This window comes from Corylus avellana, chromosome 9 (assembly GCF_965113065.1).
Source record: "Corylus avellana chromosome 9, dhCorAvel1.hap1.2, whole genome shotgun sequence".
Taxonomy (NCBI): Eukaryota; Viridiplantae; Streptophyta; class Magnoliopsida; order Fagales; family Betulaceae; genus Corylus; species Corylus avellana.
Genome location: NC_142498.1, coordinates 21,327,468 through 21,339,666, shown reverse-complemented (window position 1 = coordinate 21,339,666; position 12,199 = coordinate 21,327,468). Strand labels below are relative to the sequence as shown.

Below are 12,199 nucleotides of genomic sequence, written 5' to 3'. Positions count from 1 at the left end.
TTTTTTTTTTCTTCTAATTTGGTTAATTTATCAATAAAACGATCCAAGAATGTGATGCTTTTAAGTGGACTCGGCACTCTCCAATTTTTTCGACACACAAGATGTTATTGACAAATGCAAGGATGCCTACATTTCTTGTTTTTTGGGAGTTTGGCTTGCTAAAGTTAAAAAAAATCACTGAGATAAAAGAAAATGGTCAAGATTGCATCAAGTAAAAAAATAACTGAAATTTTCCCCCAATCTTCTAGAATTGAAGTGCGGATTAATCTGAAAGCAATACTTTACACACAGGTTACAGAAGGCTTGCACACGGTTAATCCCATCAATAAATCATGAACTACAGCAGTAAAGATGAGATGCAGTATTTATAAACAAACTACTTCCACCTAAAAAAGGAAGACATATATTATGAACAATCTAGTTCACTCGAGCAAAACTATAGTAGTAAAGATGACATTTACATTCCCAAATTAGCTAAAAAGTCATGAGGTCCCTTAACTCTCAACTGTTGGTTGGTTTACCACACTTCCCCTGCAACCATGTCAGCCGGATCTTGTTGCCTTTTAGAGATATGAATATCTCCCTTAAACTAGCGTCCTCAAAGAGATCCAGAGCAGCAAAGTAGAGCCTGTCATCAATATCCTGTATTTCATCCAGTGCTCTAATGCAATTAGTGATAGTAAATTTGTCATCACTTGGCGTTATTGCAACTGCCCTAGATTTCAAAGTAGCAACCATTTCAAACATGGTTTCTGCCATAGTATCATATATTTCTTGATCCCTTCTGCTTCCACCCAAAGAAGAATGTGTGTCAGATGGACCTTTCCTTTTTCTCTCTGCAATATTCTTCGTTACTTTTTCTGCTGATGTCATGTTTCCTTGCATAGACCTCAATGATGATGCATTTGCAGAACGTGGGGTTCCACCATCATGACATGAAATTAGTCCTGCAGTATCTATTCCAACAGACCTGTCCAACTCTTCATAGTGACTGGATTGTGCATATTTCCCTTCAGCCACTGAATCTGTGAAGATTGCACATAGCTGCTCATATATAGGGCAGTCCTTGACTTTGATCATTTCAGGCCTAGGCTGTGCCTACACGTTAAATCTATCAGAAACTCAAAATAAGATATTCATGGAAGTAAACTTCCTGAAGAAAAGAAATGTACCCCAATATCTTCCCATAGGTCAAACCCAATGCAGCAAGAATCATCCAAAGCAAATTCGTTATTTTGATCAAAAGCTGACTTCAGATTATAGAAGCGAGTTCGCAGAACATCCAGGTGCTTCCTCAATTGATTGTTATTGAAGTTGAGATCTGTTTGCTTATTAAATTCCTCACGAATGAGATTCCATGTTTTCTTGTCAAACACATTGTTTGGTCTGTTCCCTAATTGAATTTGCTTAACAACCAAGTCCGCAAATATTTTATCAAGGGGTGCTGTCCACCTTGTCCTTGAACGTTCCTGCTTTGGTTGATGACCGGCTTCACTGTCCATCTACAAAACATGTGAACAATATGCCAATTAGCACAATAATTCAGAAAAAAAAAATCTTGCTAAGAAGCCAAGCTTTTCAACACCAAAATAGATATTTAAATTAAGTTATGGCTTATGAAATTAATACCATTATAACTAGGGCCTCATGGAGGGAAATCATATACCACATACTGCTTAGCAAAACATTTCTCAGCAGATTTGTGTTCAATAATAGGGCATGAGTATGATGCATTTGACCGATAAATAGTCTCATCAATGCAGCAAGAAAAACAATCCTAATAATTTTCAATCATTACCTTGAGTTAATTTTTGACCCAAACGATTCTCCCTGTTGCATGCATAGGACAGCGGGTTGTGCTCCTCTGTTAGATAGCATTACATAACCATATGTTATTAATCAGTAGCAAGGTGAAACCAAGATTTATAAAACATACAGGTCTGTAAAGTTTTCTAAAAATAGCTATTCTCTACTTTGCACCATATGACTTGAAAATGGTGGAATTATAATAGTATCAAATGCAAGAAAAACCAACACGTACATAAGAGATGATGACAAATTGGTGATCCTGAAAATAAGCAGGGATCAAAATCATTTTCATAACATCACAAGATGGACATTATAAGGTGCAAAAGTAACAAATAGTATTGGTCAACCACAAGGAAAATGTGCTGGTCTACTGAATATTACCAGTCAAAAAAAAAAGTCACCCTAAAAATTGATAGTTCTTAGTCTATATAAAGCATAAGTGAAACTGACATACTTGTGATTCATAGACCCCAAGTGAGAGAGATAATTATGCATGCATGTTAGAATATAGTAATATCTTCAATTAATTCCGTTCCTTATACAATGAGCTGTCCTGTAGGTACAGGTGCTTCCTCAATGGTCCGGTCCTATCATGAAAAATAGTTGTTTTTTCAAAGGGTAACAGCAATTCCAATTCCCATTAATTTCAAAGGGATAAAGGTATGATAACAGACAACAGTTCCGGGTTGGGGGTGTGACTTAACACTAAGAATTCTAGCCAATTCAATTCAGATGTGAAACAAAATCACTTGAGTTAGAGCAGAAAATATTAAGACTTACATAACCAATCACAAGAAATTAACAATTTGAAGAAGAAAGGAGATCCACAATCATTTGTACACAGCCTTCGCACTTTCAAATGCAAAAGTTTACATAACTATCAGCTCCAAAAATAACAATTCCCACCTTCTTCTACTTCCTTTTGCAGACACACCAAACATATTATCCGATACTAATATTCATATAACTATAAATATCTGTACATGTTTTGTGGTATGGGGTGTGAGCAGAAAAGTTTCCTAAGAATGATAAGAAGTACATAAAATTCATTTGTGATTAAAAAACTACTGCCTTTTCTTCCCATCATATTGTGTCCCTTTTGTTTTGCCAACTTCCTTCTAACCCCTGATTCCACATATCTCCCTTGTCCGACTACATTAAGCTTTCTCACTAAATACGAGTATTAACAAGAAAAGATGTACAATGTTTAGGCTTATTACGTTAAATTGCTCTATGTTTGGACAGTGGTTGACCAATTTCAGTCTAATAAAAATGTACACAGCTTGACACACACAATTCACAAAACCTCTGTTTGGTTCTCAGGAAATTTTTGAGGGAAAAGAAACACCTTTCCATCATAAGCAGCTTTATTTTTCCTACGTTTCCTCTTTTTTTGGACTCATTGATTTCTTAAGAACCAAACGGAGCCTCAGATTTAGTACCTTTCAAACCCTAAAACAGATAGCAAAAAGAACAACAGTGCTACCACAATCACGCTTAATCTTTTAATCGCTCAAGCTTCAAAAGTGAAAGCATTTTCTGAGGCAACAATTCGATTTGAATGAATGTATTCAAACATAAGAAATGCACGAAATCGCTGCATGTACACAAGAATATAAAATGAAGACGATAATAATATGACAATTACAGTAAACAGAAACAATAATGACGATGGAGTACCTGATCGGAAATAGGGCCGGAAAGTTTGCGCCGGCGAGAAAGAGAGAGTCTAATTAAGACTCGCCTCAGCTCTATTTTTAGGTTTTATATATATATTTTGGCCGAGTGGGTTAATATGTCAGTTGGAGATTGGTGTGTGTCTCCAAAGTGGCGCGTGTTCAGACTCAGTCACTCACAGACCATTTTGTGAATTGGGTTTTTTTTTTGTCTTATTTGGGTCTACCAAGAAGAGGGACCTTTTGGGCTCCCTAGTCACAATTTTTTTTTTTTTTTTTAACCCTACTATTAAATGAGTTTTGAAATGTCGCCCTTCAAAATATTCAAAATTACAATGTGGATGTTCAACATTTTAACCCTGTTTATAAAATTTTGAAATTTCGCCCTTCTTTTTAGTTTTTTTTTGTTCTTCTTTTTTTTTTTTTTTAATTAAGAGTAAAACTATATTTTTATAAATTTTGCATGGGTGTAAAAGACATTTTACTTATTAGCCACTTAAGTTAACGAAAAACCCAAACAATTTGGTAAACGATTTCGTTTCGGTTTCATAGCAAAAATTGATTGATGTAAAAAAAAAAAAGTAAGAATTTTTCTTTTTTTTTTTGAAAAAGTGAAAAAGTAAGAATGTTTGGTATGAAAAAATTTTGATTTGTAGTAATTTTTTTATTTGAATAGTAATAAAAAATGATTTATGTAATATAAAAAGTAAGATAATATTGAAAAAAATGAAAAAGTGAGATGAATAGTATTGTGCCGAAATCATGCCAAAACCGTTTATTAAACGGACCCTATAAGGGAATTTAACGAGATAAGTGAAGTTTTTCCCCCCCCCCCTTTTTTTTTTTTTTTTAGTTCTTTTTTTTCTCCTTCTATTCACCAATGTTTTCGGCCATGGTCCTTGGGCTAATTTGTGGGTTTTGATTTTTCAAGGTCATTCTTGGCATTCAAGTCCAATTGTGATGCTCAACTAGTTTTGCTTGCTTTTGCCGTTCATCCTTCAAGTCCGTTTTTATTTTCAGCCACTTTCGAAAAGCCTTGTGCATTGAAATTGAGAATGAAATTGGGCCTGGATTCCGATCCGGAAAGCCTTCGAAGAACTTTTGATGCACTTGGTCAAAGCCCTTAAGATAGGTTGACCCATGATTTGACCTCAGCCCACCAAGGACAAGTAGAAAGGAGTCAATGAAATTGACTAATGAGGCTCCATATTTGTTACCATGTCGTTTTTATTTTATTTTATTTTTTATAAAAAGTTGTTGACATGTCGTTGATTGTTTAATAAAAAATAATTCTTTTCAGAATTTAAATTTTATTTTATTTTTAAATTACTACAATATTGTATTAAGTTTTAACTTTTAACCATTGAAACTATAATTTTTTTTTAAAAAATATATATATATATGAAGTTTCTTGAGAAGAAGGTGTTTTTGGGATTTTCCTAAATAGATAGATAGACTCACAACATAGAAATATCAATGTACGTTCGTTTAGTCCAATCAATAAAGAAAGTGTTTGCCTGGCACAAGGTCAAAAGTGTATTTTTAACAAAATTTTAGAAAGTATGCTTTTTTTTTTTTTTTTTTTTTTCTTTTTAATTCAAAATAGGTTGAAAGGAAAGACCAATTGTAACTATTTTACCTGGATGTGACCATAATAGGACAAATTCGTAGAAAATTGCTCAAGAGGGACCTAGACGACAGAAATCGCAGGCGTACCCCTTCAAGTCTAGCCGAGTCATAGCTTAACCGCCCATCCTGCCAGGGCATCACAAGGCATCAATGGGAACTAAGGTGGTTTATACTAATCAGGCATGTAAATTTTCTATTGCAGAAATTCGAATTCACACCATAGTACTTACATTACCACTTAAGAATTTTCTTGGGCCATTACACCACCACCCTTAACAATTTGAAATGTATAAAAATTTACGTTTTTAAATTAAAAATAAAAAGTGCATTTTAAAAAAGAGACAAGTTATTGGGAAGACCATTTAGGAGGAAAAAAAAAATTCTCTTCAAAAAATTTCATAATTTAAAAAGTTAAACTACAAATTTAAAATTCATATTGCAATTTTACCAAACTATTTGTTATTAGGTCATTTTAAGGAGAAGAAAATGAAGGTTCGTTGTCATTTGTCAAGGTTTAAAAAACACGGCAACTCATGTTTTTTTTTTTGTTTTGTGCGAGAAAATCGCGGGGTTTAAGATCAACGGTCTGTGTCATTCACCCTCCTGTCGGTGGCCAGTTCAACGGTCCAAGTCACTTGGGATTTCGCTAATCACGAATCACAGCAGTGCAGGGGCATTTCCATCGTTCAAAACCTCAACATAATAAAAAACTGATTTAACCCTAGTGATTGCCTTTGTCGGTGTTCCAAAGAACCATATTAACAAAAAAAAAAAAAAAAAAAGTTAAAGAAAAATCTTTGCTCAGGTCGGGGACCAATCTTTGTCGGTTTGGCCCAGATCCATCCAACTCTCCTTTTCTTAACTAGGCTTAGTTTCCCTTGTTTTGAAGCTTAAACAAGCCTGTTATTGACCACATTTCCCGCACAATGTGTTTGGGTTTGAGTCAGATCTAGGCCTTCAAAGTGGATCGTTGTGAAAATGGGAGAGAAATCGGGGAGTTCCAAAGGGTGGTGTGGGTGGTTTTTGGTTCTGGTAATTTTGGCTGTCGTTGTTGCTGCGGTAGTGGTCACAATTAAGAAGAAAACGAGTCACTCCGACAAGGCGCCTCCCGTGCCTGGTCCTCCCGGCGCCACTGTCAAGAAGTATTCCGACGCTCTCAAAGTTTCTATGCAATTCTTCGACGTACAAAAATGTTAGTACTTTTCTCTTTTTCCATGAATTTTTATGCAATGTGGTGTTGTGCGTTTCAATGCATTCAATTTCACTGTCATTATGCTTTGTACCATCACTCTCAATGCCGGCTCGATAGATTTAGGCCTAAGGCGATAAATTATATAATTGCATGAGGATCTGAAAAGTGACATGAGCTTTGGATTTAGTTACTATCATTTGTGTTTCTGTTGTTTGAAATATGAAAACCCAACTGGTAAATTTCACAGCTTGAAAATGGAAATGGTGAATAATAGGATATACTGCCAATTACTACACCATTAGATTTTTGTCTCTTTTTTTGTTGTTGGCATTTTCTGTTAATTTGAGGTGGCTATGCTGCTTTGTTATTGTAGCTGGTAAGTTGGTAGATAACCCGATATCTTGGAGAGGGGATTCGGCTCTGAGAGATGGAAGAGAAGCGAAGTTGGATCTGTCGAAAGGAATGTACGATGCCGGGGATCACATGAAGTTTGGTTTTCCGATGGCTTTTACTGCCACAGTGTTGTCCTGGGCCATCCTTGAGTATGGAGATCAGATGGAAACAGTGAGTCAGTTGGAACCAGCTAAAGACTCGCTCAAGTGGATCACTGACTACCTTATCAATGCTCATCCGTCCGATAATGTTCTCTACATTCAGGTTATTCTTGCCTTCTACTAGAAATAGTCCAATTCTCGTATAGCAGTGTGTCTTGGTGGATGTGTCTGTCCATTCTTTGCACTAATTTTTATACCAATTGTTCAAAATTTTCCATGAGTATCGTGAAAAACAAAAAAATTTCATGTAAGTAATCTATAATTGCATGAATTTGGCATAGGAAACGGATAGCTGAAGAATTTTTTGCGGTTTATTTTCTTATGCCCCGGAATTGTTGGTTGCGTTGTCAAGGCCATGGGATGAGATCAAACCACTCTATTTTAAAATGTCTATTTGATTTGTTCATTTGTTTTGTGAAAAGAAGTTGGGCTTTGAATTAGGGACGCATCTTTTGACTCCCATGGGAAAATAAAGCAGTGCTTGAATATTGTTCCATTTGTCATGAGTAATCAAGTTTCTGACATGTGTTTCTCTTTTCACTTTTAATTTGGTGCAGGTGGGTGATGCTAAAGCGGATCATAGTTGTTGGGAGAGGCCTGAAGTTATGACTGAGAAGAGGCCACTCACGCAGATCAACACATCTGCTCCAGGAACAGAGGTTGCAGCTGAGACTGCAGCAGCTATGGCTTCAGCATCTCTGGTGTTTAAGAAAGTTGACCCTTCATATTCAACAACACTCCTTAAGCATGCCCAAAAATTGTTTACTTTTGCTGACACATACAGAGTTTCTTATAGTCTTAGCATCCCTGAGGTCCAGACCTACTACAATTCAACAGGATTTGGAGATGAGCTCTTATGGGCTGCTAGCTGGCTCTATCATGCTACAGGGGATAAATCATACCTTCAGTATGTGGCCCAGGATAATGGAAAAGCGTTTGCTCAATTTGGAAGTCCAACCTGGTTTAGTTGGGATAACAAGCTTGCAGGAACCCAGGTATAAATATATATTTCAGGCAGATGGAGTTTTGTTGCCAAGTTATTCCAATTCATATTTAGTGGCATACCCTGTTTTTAAAATTCATAACTTGATGCCAATAATGAAACCATTTGTTTTTAGTTCTATATTCATGTAGTGTGTTTTATGAAGTATGAACAAATTCCAGAAAGTATTTGTTACATTAGTTCCATCCAATATCCCGTATCTTGCCAAAAGCTAATATTTCTAATGAGCATTTACATGTAAATATAATGCACAAGAGGTGAACTTTGAGATAGATTGTAAATATTGGAATTTTACTTGTTTATGGAAAGTTTATAATTAAGAGAAACTCCTGATAGATGAGCCTTATACATAGATTTGTTATCAATTGATGCTTGGGCCTATACATTGTGTGAACCATGAGAAACTAAAATCTTTAGTGACATGTTAAAGCAGCTTTAACACATCACACATAAGCACATGAAGACTTTCACCAAATTGACTCTGGAGATGTTACTGGCCATTTATATGGAACTGCCCTTCTGTTATTCTATAAATGTTTTCTTTTGACGGAAGACCATGGCATGGGGACATGTTTTTGAAACTGTACTTTCAGGAGGAGATTACAACCTACTGGACAACCTTCTATTTTTGCAAACATGGTTACTGGCTTGGCTTGGCTTTGCCTCAAGTGTTCAAGCCATGAGTCGAGTCCAGTGATTCTATATTCCTAGATTATACTAAGTTATGAACAGAGTTAATTTAGGTTTTTGAGATATTTTGCAAAGCCATGAATTGCATGTTCCGCTTATAGACTTTGTTAAACAAGTCTACAATTTTGGTACAGGTTCTGTTGTCCAGGTTAAGCTTCTTTGGAACCAAAGACATCTCAGACTCGGAAAAAAATGGTCTTCAAATGTATAGGAAGACAGCTGAGGCTGTTATGTGCGGCCTCCTACCAGATTCTCCAACAGCCACAGCCAGTAGAACCGACAGTAATCTTCTCCACATATGCTATAAGACTTGGATAATCATGCACATATTTACTCTAATCTTCCCCCTCTCTTTTCTTTGCATTGGTTTTTAAAGTGAATGGTTCTGTGCCACTTACGTTGATTATGTTGATTATACATAACTAAATCTTCTCTTAGCTGCTTGCTCTTGACATTCTGAATTATGTTCTGATGGCAGATATTTGAAGCCAGCAATTAGATGGATTGAACCTAGATCAATCCTCTAGTAACTAGGGGGCTCACCAAATGGTTAGGATGTCTATTAGGTGAAGCTTAAATATAATAAAAATTTGTCATGTATTAAGAAACCATGCCTGCCCGTGTATGATATGAATGCAGAGGACTCAGAGAAAGCAAGGGTTTTACTGGGTCCTCCAAGGTTGTTCCATCTAGTCCCTTTTGAGGGAAACATCTGATTTTGTTAATTATTAAATGCTAGAATCCATACAAGGAAAAGATTAATACAAGAAAATGGATGAGCAATTGGCTTATGAAATGAATAAATAAATAAATGAATGAGTAATTGGTGGCTTTGGTTCTAGAGACTAGGAAAACGAGTATTTGGCGCTTATGATTGCTAAATGGGTTTAAGTAAATATTGTGTTTTTATTGTAAACATTTAAATGGATCATTAAGTAATAAAAAATCATCCTTAATTGATGCACCATCTTATGGCAAGGAAAATTAGAATACAGGAAAGCTTTAGACAACTAAGATGCCTAACATTTCCAAGGTATCAATACATATCCAGAATGGAAGTCTTGCATATGCTTTCAGGTCATTTAGAACAACTAATGCTTTGAACCATCCAATTTGCAATTCTTAGAATGCCATGCTTATTACCATCACGTTTTCTGTGGCTCAGGTGGTCTCGTATGGGTCAGTCAGTGGAACTCTCTGCAGCATCCTGTTGCTTCTGCATTCTTGGCTACTCTTTACAGTAATTACATGCTTACATCACAAACTGCGAAGATATCATGCAATGGAAAATCCTTCTCCGCGGCAGATCTTCGGGACTTTGCCAAATCTCAGGTATGATGTCCATTTTCTATGAGGTCTCCTAGAGGCAGTAGATCTTAGCAATAAATGACCATGACACTTCGGGAAGTGCTAACGTCCTGGTTTGCTGCCCCTATTTACCAGGCTGATTATCTCTTGGGTGGCAATCCCTTGAAAATGAGTTTTCTTGTGGGGTATGGGGATAAATACCCACAATTTGTGCACCATAGGGGAGCTTCAATTCCAACTAATGCAAAGACTGGCTGCACTGATGGCTTCAAGTGGCTCAACTCAACTGAACCCAACCCAAATGTAGCCGTCGGAGGGCTTGTTGGCGGGCCCTTCCTAAACGAAACTTACGTCGACTCCCGGAACAACTCCATGCAAGGAGAACCAACCACGTATAACAGTGCCGTCCTAGTCGGCCTCCTATCGAGTTTGGTCACCACCTCTTCAGTTGTCCAATCCTTCACCTAAAGCTGCCTCAGTACATAATTACGCCATGTTTGTACTATAGCTAGCCATTTGCATGACCAGTTGCACTGCAAAATTTAGCTTCTGATTAGGTTGGTTTGCAAGAGTGAGATGATGTTTGGCTCAATTGCTCTGAGCTTTCCTGGTCAATTGTTCTAGTAAACGTCAGGTATGGTTCCTTTCTTGCGGTGTCTATGTAACAATTTGTTATTGTTTCATTTTATAGTATTATATTTTTTGTGTTCCATCTCCCACCAACAAAGTGCAGACCAATTTATGTAATATGATGGAGGAAACAAGAATATTAGCATATTACTGCCCCTTAATTTGAAACAAAAATTAAGTATGGAGGAAACTAGATTACATGTGCACAGATTCTCTAAGGACATGTTTGGAGCCTAATGTTTTCCCCACTTGGTGTGTCCTTGTGGGATTAGGTTAGCTTGGTAGGTATGAGAGAGAAAAGACCGACCATGATTTTTATTTTTTATTTTTATTCTCTTTTTTTAATTATTATTTGTTTTGCAGGAGGGATTAAAAAAAATAGATAACTGCAAAATCAATTGGTTGGCCTAAATTTCATATAGCTTCGTGCAGTATATAAAATAATTCAGAGGTCATCGGGTATGCTAAAATAATAATTTAGTCTTTGTAGTCAAATTTCGTCAAAACACTTGACAGATTTTGTTAGTGGGCCACGGTGGCACCAATGAAATTATTACATGTGTCACTCTTTATAAAAATAAATATATAAAACTAAAAAATCAATTAAAAAAAAAAAAATCTTGCATACAATTACACTGTGTTCCTGATTCCATCAAGATTCTCAAAAATTACTTGTTCGCAAATAATTGTCGCAAATAATTGTCCCTTTGTAGCTTACCAGCCTTACCTGCTTAAGCAACTCGAGACCTATTCGGATAAGTGAATCTCGAGACCTATTCGGATAAGTGAATCTTATAGACGCTCAAATCACATCACAGTTACTTCTCAACAATAGAAACAAGTAATTGGTGAGAATCGGAATCTTTACTGACACTCCCAACTGGCAAACTGTTGCAAGCTTAGTCGTCTAAGGAAATTGAAGGGGAGTGGTATCCTTTTAGGATGGAATGATCGAAATATCCAAGTCAAACTTGTTAGCAACTGCCATGCGCCAACGTGAGCAGCAAGTGGTACAAATGTCCCAGGCCCCTTATCTGCACAGCTTCGATTGCTCAACACCAACACATTACACATAGACATAGAAGAGAGAAAGAAATGGGGGGCCAGGGGCCACTTGCTCTCCAGTCTCCACCTTTACTTTTTTTCTCACCCTCATGCTGTCATGCACACGAGTCACTTTCTCTATGGTCCTTGTGGTACGGTCTAGTAAAGCTGTCCTTGTGACCTTCCATGATTCAGACTAAGCACCAACAAATTCTTGTGATTCCCAAGCCCCCCATCCATCTCTAACCCTATCTACACCCAAATCAACAACCTCCCTACTCCCCACCATTCTTCCTCTTCTTCTTCTTCTGCTTCTTTCAAAAAGTTTGCTTTTGAATTTCTATATTTATTCCTCCTGTCGGGATGATTATGTTATTTCTAGTACTTCTATAATAATTACTTATGTCTTGATTTACAAGAATTTTCAGACCAAATGCTTCATTATGTTTGAAAAACAAGACCCATAAAGTGAAATCAAGTTACATCAAAACTTTAAGAATTGAATGTCAAAAATTTCTTCCACATATTCATGCTGTTTTAGTGGGACAGGGATCATGTACAATTAGTTGACCCTATTACATTCAATACGATATTTCCTTATTTTAAGGTAAGTGATCGGATAATCTGAACAAACGCTCAAACAAATAGAGTTTAAAATTAAAGC

The 12,199-nt window shown here is 36.5% G+C and overlaps 2 protein-coding genes across 3 annotated transcripts; one reads left to right on the top strand and one right to left on the bottom strand.

The window, feature by feature from the left end:
* Positions 1-380: 380 nt before the first annotated feature.
* LOC132189917 (L10-interacting MYB domain-containing protein) lies at positions 381-3,675 on the bottom strand. Of its 2 annotated transcripts, XM_059604756.2 has the most exons (5): positions 3,490-3,675; positions 2,042-2,068; positions 1,799-1,864; positions 1,173-1,502; positions 381-1,098 (listed from the first exon to the last, which is right to left on the bottom strand). In XM_059604756.2, exons 4-5 carry the CDS (start codon positions 1,500-1,502, stop codon positions 502-504), a joined length of 927 nt encoding a protein of 308 aa, XP_059460739.1. In that variant the 5' UTR covers positions 1,799-1,864; positions 2,042-2,068; positions 3,490-3,675; the 3' UTR covers positions 381-501. The 2 variants fall into 2 exon arrangements, with proteins under 2 accessions (XP_059460739.1, XP_059460738.1); XM_059604755.2 differs by lacking the exon at positions 2,042-2,068.
* A 2,187-nt stretch (positions 3,676-5,862) lies between these two features.
* Positions 5,863-10,684, top strand: GH9B7 (glycosyl hydrolase 9B7). Its single transcript, XM_059604516.2, has 6 exons — positions 5,863-6,306; positions 6,680-6,963; positions 7,418-7,855; positions 8,688-8,835; positions 9,719-9,885; positions 9,997-10,684. Exons 1-6 carry the CDS (start codon positions 6,093-6,095, stop codon positions 10,327-10,329), a joined length of 1,584 nt encoding a protein of 527 aa, XP_059460499.1. The 5' UTR covers positions 5,863-6,092; the 3' UTR covers positions 10,330-10,684.
* Positions 10,685-12,199: the final 1,515 nt, after the last annotated feature.

Bases quoted from the DNA above. Each gene is read 5' to 3' on its own strand.
- GH9B7 (XM_059604516.2), top strand. From the start codon at position 6,093: ATGGGAGAGAAATCGGGGAGTTCCAAAGGGTGGTGTGGGTGGTTTTTG. The intron at 6,307-6,679 runs GTTAGTACTTTT...TTGTTATTGTAG, and splicing joins ATTCTTCGACGTACAAAAAT to CTGGTAAGTTGGTAGATAAC. The intron at 7,856-8,687 runs GTATAAATATAT...ATTTTGGTACAG, and splicing joins ACAAGCTTGCAGGAACCCAG to GTTCTGTTGTCCAGGTTAAG.
- LOC132189917 (XM_059604756.2), bottom strand. From the start codon at position 1,502: ATGGACAGTGAAGCCGGTCATCAACCAAAGCAGGAACGTTCAAGGACA. The intron at 1,099-1,172 runs GTACATTTCTTT...TTTAACGTGTAG, and splicing joins ACCTATGGGAAGATATTGGG to GCACAGCCTAGGCCTGAAAT.